Below are 8,387 nucleotides of genomic sequence, written 5' to 3'. Positions count from 1 at the left end.
GAGTGAATTTTTTCACAGTGTTTTCGCTGCAAAAATAATTTAAACTTTAAGTCAATGATCCCCAACCAGTAGCTCGTATGCAACATGTTGCTCACTGACCCCTTGGATGTTGCTCCCAGTGGCCTCAAAGCAGGTGCTTGTTTTTGAATTCCAGGGTTGGGAGCAAGTTTTGGTTGTATAAAACCCAGGTGCACTGCCAAACAGAGCCTCACAGTAGGTTGACAATCCACATAGGGGCTAAAAATTACCAATCACAGCACTTATTTGGCACCCCAAGAACATTTTTCTTCTAAATGTTGCTCACGGGTTCAAAAGGTTGGGGATCCCTGCTTTAAATTAATCTTAGGCTAATGGCAAATGGGTTACTTTCTCTGCTGGCCTAAAAGGCGTGGGATAATCTGGATCACATACAACAAAAACAATGTTAATGGGCCCCTAGATATTAATGGGCCCCACAGCAAATTAATTTTAGAACCCTCAACATATCCAGAATTTGTCCTGTTTTAACAATATATGTTGAAATTGCTGATTAATAAGGGCCTCATTGGGCTCCTTATACCTCCTGCCCCCCCCCCTGCAGCCGCAGGGTCTGCTTTAACTGCAGTTACACCCATGGTGTTTGCTGATGGGCTGATGCCATACCTATCAACGCACACATATTCAGGGAGCAGGTTTATATATGACCCATATGCCATTAGCCTTAGAGTCACTGAGATAGGAAAGCAAAAGCAAACAACTCCACAGCAGTTTACAATTATCAAATGTTATGAAAATATGGTATATTTTGAAGCAAAAAAAACTGTCCTATTCTGATTAAAAGTTCATAAATATGAAAATGGTTCACAAAAATGTCTTCAATACATGATAGTATCCCTGTAACTGGAAGGTTAATCCATTTTATGAATGGGTTGTGTCTTCTGTCACTGTACTAAATAGGGAAGAGGATACAGTGAGTTGAGATGTTGCCTTGTAAATACTGGGGTCTTCAGTTCAGTTCTGACCAGGGCACAGTGTGTGAGTTGGTTATATTCTTGTCATATTTGCATGATTGTGTCTGAAAATAAAATGGTACATGAATTGCCTTCATATAAAAATGAGCCTAGTGTGGGTATCTCTGCTAAAGATTTAAAATGATAGCAAACTCTTAGTGCTGTACATTGATCTTATTTACTATACTGAGAGTAGAATCTGCACCATTGGGTTGCCTGGGGGGATCCTGCAGTGTTATCTGTGACACCATAAAACGATCTCAAATTGTAATTTGTAAAATTATATCTTTTTATCGTTGTAAATAATAATTATAATTGTGTTTATAAAAACCCTACGTTGTATTTAATTTTTTTTAGTTAATTCCAGTGTCATTGCATTTTATTGCAGTGCTTGTTCACAAGGAGTTAATCCCAGTGTCATTGCATTTTATTGCAGTGCTTGTTCACAAGGAGTTAATCCCAGTGTCATTAGATATTGTTATTTGACCGCGAAGACTTAATCCTAGTGTCACCGGCTATTTTTCTATATTTGCGCGCGAGGATTTAATCAGCGCGTCATTACAGTTTACTCCAATATTTGCGCACGAACAGTCAATAGAGTCGGACGCTCATTTCTTTCGTTATAGTTTCTCGCTCTAGTTCTTTCTGTTTCTTTGATCACCCTTTTTTCTTAATACGATGATGTTTATTACAGTGTGGTCTATTATATTTATTCCGCTAATTGATACCCTTAATAAATGTAAGTGTGTTTGTGAATCTAAACATATTTATTTGTGTGTGAATGTGTGTGTGTGTAAATAGATGTATCTTTGTGTGTATTTGGGGCTTAGGCATTTGTATAGTCATGGGTCTTGTTGGAATATTTATGTTAAGTTGTCTGTGCGCGTGTATTTTATTTATATTTATGTATAATGCGTAAATAATGTTTCCTGCGGGACAGCGAAGGCCCCTAAATACATGAATAAAATTAACGATAAAACGATTTTAGCAGTAAGAGAAGAATGGGGTGAAATTGACGCATTTTGCGTTGCTCGGACGCTATTTCAGACTGACGCAAACACACAGAAGCGCCGCAAAGATAAAAGCGCAAGTGAATAAGAAGTAAGAAAATGTGGCAGAAAGGTATTGTGTTGGTTTGCGGGTGGAACAGAGATCTGGATGCAGAGGGTCCCCGAGTCACACGACAGACATGAGGAGGTCGCTCTCCCCCTTATTGGGGGGCTAAAGAAAGTGTTTTGGGCAGATGAAGCCTCCTTTACTGTAGCCCCACCTGCTGGCTGGCTGGGGAGTCCCCCCAAGTGTACCCAGTGCTAATGCTGGGGTGCTGCTAGCTAGTATGCCGGGGCTGCAGTTATGGGGTCGGAGTCGGGTTGACTTTGGCAAAGTAATGTAGAGGGACACTTCTCCACAAACGAATTCTCACCCCAGGACTGACTGGTTGTACAAGAAGAATAACTGTAATAAGAGGGGAGTGCAGCTGTAATGGGGGTCTTACTGGCTGTTACAGTGGGGTTCAGTTAAACCCCAATTAATTCGAGTTTTTAGGTTTCGCAACTCAAACTCGCTGGATTAAATTTCCCCATTCGAGTTTTTTTTTTCTAAACCATTCGAGTTGTGAGTTAATTTGAGGTATAAAAAAAACTCGACCTTTGATAAAGAAACCCCAAGAAACGCAGAGACGTTATTCAGAATTTATTCCTCGTTATGCGCAATGTGCAGCTCCATATAAAACTCGCAATAAACAGAGAGGAAGAAAACTTCTTGTTATGTGCGAAAGCTGAGGGAGAGGAGCCCGGGCCGGGACTGCAGCCAATGTTGCGTGAAATCAGCGCTCAGCGCTACACAAAGCCTCTGTTTGCTTTGGATTCCCTTTGCGCATCGACTCCATTGAGTGGCAGCTCCATTTAGGTTAAGAAAACAACCAGTGGATCCTGACTAAGCAAGTTAAGGCAGATGCGGGGGACAGAGGGAGCGCAGAGAGTCGCTTACTACTCAGACATTGTCTGTACTTCTTCTCAATCTCTGCGGCCCAGTGTGGGGTTAAACTGGGGGACATTTCTGGCAGCAGCAGATTTCTGGATCATGGGTGACTGGGCCCCCAAGCTGTGCTCTACTTGCTTACTGGGTGCCAGCTCCAAACTGTCAGGTTGGATATGTGTGTGAATTAAAGGTGAACCTTCCCTCCCCGGGCTGGTCTCATAACTAGAGGGGGAGCTGCTGACGGAAGCGGAACTTTGCTGAGTTCTAATACAATGAGAGGAGAGGAAGGATCCTCACTGGTCTCAACCTCCTGCAGAGAGAGGGCCAGCAGAGGGGAGTCTCCACCAAACTCACAGCCGGAGTCTACAAGAACCCAGTCTGCTGAGCAGTGCACTAAGCACAGGAGTCCAGCAGCACCCACCTCCTCCAGGCAAACAAAAGCCCCTCTGCAGCTCCAGGTGGAATCTGAACTTCCCGGCCTGGCACATTTAACCTCAGTAGAACCTCAACAGCAGATGGAGCCATAGTGAGCCCATAGTGGGACACCCTCAGCTTCACTACACACACAAAAGAGCCGGATCCCAGCTGTCAGGGGGGCAACTCATGGACCATCCTCAGTCTATATGAGATCAAGCTGTGCTCCGACTCATTACTGCTCCCCCGGCTGTTACTGCTTGAACCAGGGCAGTGATAGGATGGCCTCCTTCCAGACGCCCGAACAGGGCACGGTGGCCTTAATGACTCACAATTCCAATGGCAATAAAGAAACGGAGAGAGGCAAAGAGGAGCTGCAGCAGCAGCAGGAGAAAGGGCAGGAGAAGCCCGACCCGTCGCAGAAGCCGCCTTATTCGTATGTGGCGCTCATAGCGATGGCCATCAGGGAGAGCCAAGAGAAGCGTCTGACGCTGTCGGCCATTTACCAATACATCATCAGCAAATTCCCCTTCTACGAGAAGAACAAGAAGGGCTGGCAGAACAGCATCCGACACAACCTCAGCCTCAACGAGTGTTTCATTAAAGTGCCCCGGGAGGGCGGCGGCGAGAGGAAGGGCAATTACTGGACCCTGGACCCGGCCTGCGAGGACATGTTCGAGAAGGGCAACTACCGGCGCAGGAGGAGGATGAAGAGACCCTTCCGACCCCCGCCGACCCACTTCCAGGCTGGAAAGAGCCTTTTTGGCAGTGACACCTACGGCTACCTGTCCCCACCCAAGTACCTGCAGTCCACCTTCATGAACAACTCGTGGCCTCTGAGCCAACCACCAGCCCCAATGTCCTACACCTCGTGCCAGATGGCCGGGGGCAACGTCAGTCCAGTCAATGTCAAGGGACTCTCCGCATCGTCCTCCTACAGCCCCTACTCCAGGGTGCAAAGTATGTCACTGCCCAGCATGGTCAACTCCTACAATGGAATGAGCCACCACCACCACCCACATGCCCACCATGCCCAACAACTGAGCCCTGCCAGCCCTGCGCCCGCACCCCCAGCTCCCCCTAATGGGGTGCAATTCACTTGTGCCAGGCAACCCCCCGACCTCTCTATGATGCACTGCTCCTATTGGGACCATGATGCCAAGCACAGCGCCCTGCACCCCAGGATAGACCTCTGAGGAACACCAACAAGCTATTGAGGAACTACCAAAGAGAGACCCCTGTAATCTCCCAGACATGGACCCTCAGTGCAAGGGCCAGAACTGCAACTGCCAGCCCTTAGTAGCGCTCAGGAATGGATCTCTTGTAGACTCGGTGCCATTTATTCTTGGGGGATACTTTGTTGCAATGATCTGCTCCCCGTTTGATTGAAGGCAGTGTAAGTGGAACTGTGTGTATCAGTGTTACTGTGTAGCAATCATTTCCCAAAGCTTGGCGGGGCTCTGGGTCAATGGGGTTCTTGTCCAAATAATTTGGGAGCAATGATCTCAATTTAAAACTCTCCGGAAAAATATTCCAAAATTGAATCCTGAGTTGGAATATTTTGAGGAGAACTTAAAGAATTTCCTGTACATCTCATGTTCATTTTTCTCCTATATTTCAATAGAGGAGACCCTGTAGCCAGTACAGACACACAACAAGCACAGACACACAGTCTCGCACTTTCCCACAACCCCAGACCTTGTGTAGGATTTAGGTTGTGAGCAGGGAAGGGTTCGCATGTAATGAAATGGTTAATAAGATGTGATTAGTTCCTATGTCAATGTCAGTTCGTCAGCGCTAGTTCACCGGCTCTGGGGCAATAACAGGCCAGCAGCAGGGGGGTTTCCAGTGTTCAGCGCCGCATCCGTTCTCCCAGACAGAATTTTCAGCCGCACAGATTCTCTGATGCCTGAGAAACACAACCCATTACTTGTACTGTATAACGTAGAATTGCCTTACCTAGTGTCCATCAGCTGTTGTTGATGTAAAACTCCCAGCACCCTCTAATAGCATTTGATTAATGACAGTTGTACTTTGGCACATGGAAGAGAACAGGTTGGGCAACCCCGCCAAAAAAAGGTGACACTGGACCTATCGAGCTGCTTTATTTGCCTTCCCATCGAGATAGAATTAGCCACTCCACTCACTCTTTCCCCCCACAGGCCCCAAAGGGCAACCTATAAGCCACGTACAGTTTTATGGATGATTATTGTTCTCTTTGTCTGGTGTAAATGTTTTAATTTTTTTGTTTCTCCCCCCCCCCCTTCATTTAATTTCCATGAACCCTTTTTTTCTGTCAGTTGCAGTTCAGCATCGCACAGCAATCAGTTCCTGGGCTCACTGGCAGCTAAACAGTTACTATTTGGGACCAATTTTCTCAGAAAAAAGTCCATTAGCACTTTCTGCTGTTTGTTTTTTTTTGTTTTTTTTGTAATTCTAGTGCTGTTAATTACTAAATAAAATAATCTTGTTTCTTTTAATGCTGGTTCCTACGTTTTGTAACAGTCACCCCCGTTTCTAGTGATTGTGTGTATACGAATTCCTTCTCCTGAGATACTAATCATTATAAATAGACAGATTCGGATTTATAAGTACATGCATGGGCGTGTACGTTTTGGGAAGGGTTATTTCTTTAGTTAAATGAACTATTCAATATACAATATCCTGATATCAGTGCCTGAAAGCAGTTGGTATTTATTCCAAGCGAAACCCAGGATTTAAGAGAATTGGGAATAAAGTTGGCTCAGAACATAAATGCCACATGTCCCTTTGAACAGACCAAAAAACAAAAACAAAAATTCTGTCTAATGAAAGAAAGTATAATTTTAGGCAAGTTACCACTATACATTATGAGTTTATAGTTATTTTAAAATAGGGATTGCAGCTGAAAGCAGTATCTTCCAGCCCTTTGCTATTCCCTGCACTGGTGGTTCTGACTTTTAAAAGAGAAACAGCAAAATACCCGTCTGCTATGTTGTTTCGAGCGTTAGAACCAGCAGTGTAGAAAGGAACAGAAAAACATCCAAAACGCTTACAGTGACATTTGCTAATAACTATAAGCTGTTATTGTTAAACAATGTTTAATTAACATATTTTGGAGTGTTGTTAGATGATCTTTATTAATCTAATTTTGGAATTAACATCCCTTTTAAATCCGCAGATGACCAGATAGAATTTATTTGTACAACACAAATAAGCACCATATTAACCAGTGCTAGAGAATATTTCCATAAGGTTATTTGCGCCCAGGCAAATACAGAAATAATTCAGAGATTTCCTGGCAGGGTATTGAATTCCAAGTCTTTATCAGCACTGGCTCAAACACACCATCAGACTGAATTTTATAAAAGAAGTGAACTTTCTTCTAGGAGGATAGATTGTAGGTACTTGAAACGAAAATGTGTTTTATAAATATATAAGACCTAATATGTCATGTATTTAAATGATTTAATTTGTCTGTAATAAAAAAAAACAGTACCTTGCACTTGATGGTAATTGAGCTGCATGAGATCCCTACTGGTGTCAGAATTGGGTTTATTTAATGTATGGAAATCCAAATGTGTGTGTGTAAAGGATCTGCACTGTGACAGTATTTAGGAAAGTACAGGGCCAGTATGGAGGAGATCCCATATGGATATATAAAGCTGGGACACATCAGTGCTGGATCTGATGAGTAAACTATAATATGGGCTATAACGTTCTTGTGTGTTCTTGTGCCAATTCTCTTTGCTGAATACACACATATATTCGTATATAGATGGAGGGGGATGGCAAGGCACAGTCTTTCCTCTTTCTGCCCTCGAAATTGCACAAATAAAAGTGCAGCACACTCTGTGTCCTAAATATTCATATTATTGTACAGATCCACTACCCATACATATACACACTGAAAATGCTACAGTGTAAAGACAAAGTTTCAGACAGACAGCCTTTATGGTATGGAATGTATATGTGTATATACTATATGCATAATATGGGGGCAGATGTGGATATATATATATATATATATATATATATATATATATATATATATATATATATATATATATCATCATCATCATCATCATTTATTTATATAGCGCTGTCAAGATACGCAGTAAAACAACGATTGAGAGGATAAGCACTCCAATATTTCTTATTAGTGATGGTTAGTTCATTTATTTGTGGTATGCACAGTCAAATAAACCATCACAAATAAGAAATATTGGAGTGCTTATCTTCTCAATCGTTTTTTACCCATTTTCGATAAAGCACTCATATATGTTTGTGTGTATACAATAAATAAAGATAGATAGATGATAAATAGAAATAAATAGATAGATAGATTGATAGATAGATAGATAGATAGATAGATAGATAGATAGATAGATGATAGATAGATAGATAGATAGATAGATAGATAGATAGATAGATAGATAGATAGATAGACATATCGATAGATATGATAGAGAGAGAGAGAGAGAGAGAGAGAGAGAGAGAGAGAGAGAGAGAGAATAAATATATGATAGATAGATAGATAGATAGATAGATAGATAGATAATATATGATAGATAGGTTAGATAGATAGATAGATAATATGTACCAGTACAGGCAGATATCAGACCATAACGTAGTAATTCGGTTCCTGTGTGTCTCTGCACATTTATTAAGGCGAATAAGGAACTAAAAAGAGACGGAAATATATTTCTTATAGAACGAGTCCCATACATAGTGAATGAATAGCTGTGTAACGTCGGTTGCCACTAATGCGCCTCAGTGCTTTCAGTACTGGAGTCGGGACTGTGTCGTGGCTGGGTCAGAGCTAGTGAGCGCAATCGTTACTGATACAACGCAAAGAGGTGGCGGAGGCAGGTCAGTTTATTACTTTTAATAGAAAAGCCTGACTGTCCGGGTGGTTAAAGGGGAAATTAACCTTAGAATTAACGTTTAGTAGTTAGAATACATTAGAATACATTGATGTTCTGAGGCGGTTAGCAAAGAGGGTTCCTTCTCTATGTCTGTCTC

At 42.4% G+C, this 8,387-nt stretch overlaps 1 protein-coding gene across 1 annotated transcript; it reads left to right on the top strand.

Annotated features, from left to right (window-relative positions):
- Positions 1-2,970: 2,970 nt before the first annotated feature.
- Positions 2,971-6,769, top strand: foxl2.L (forkhead box L2 L homeolog). The gene has a single exon (XM_018263929.2). The coding sequence runs from the start codon at positions 3,593-3,595 to the stop codon at positions 4,577-4,579; it is 987 nt and encodes a 328-aa protein (XP_018119418.1). The 5' UTR covers positions 2,971-3,592; the 3' UTR covers positions 4,580-6,769.
- The last annotated feature ends 1,618 nt before the right edge of the window (positions 6,770-8,387 follow it).

This window comes from Xenopus laevis, chromosome 5L (genome assembly GCF_017654675.1).
Source record: "Xenopus laevis strain J_2021 chromosome 5L, Xenopus_laevis_v10.1, whole genome shotgun sequence".
NCBI lineage: Eukaryota > Metazoa > Chordata > Amphibia > Anura > Pipidae > Xenopus > Xenopus laevis.
Note: the sequence above shows the minus strand (reverse complement) of the source record. Positions and strands in the feature narration are given on the sequence as shown.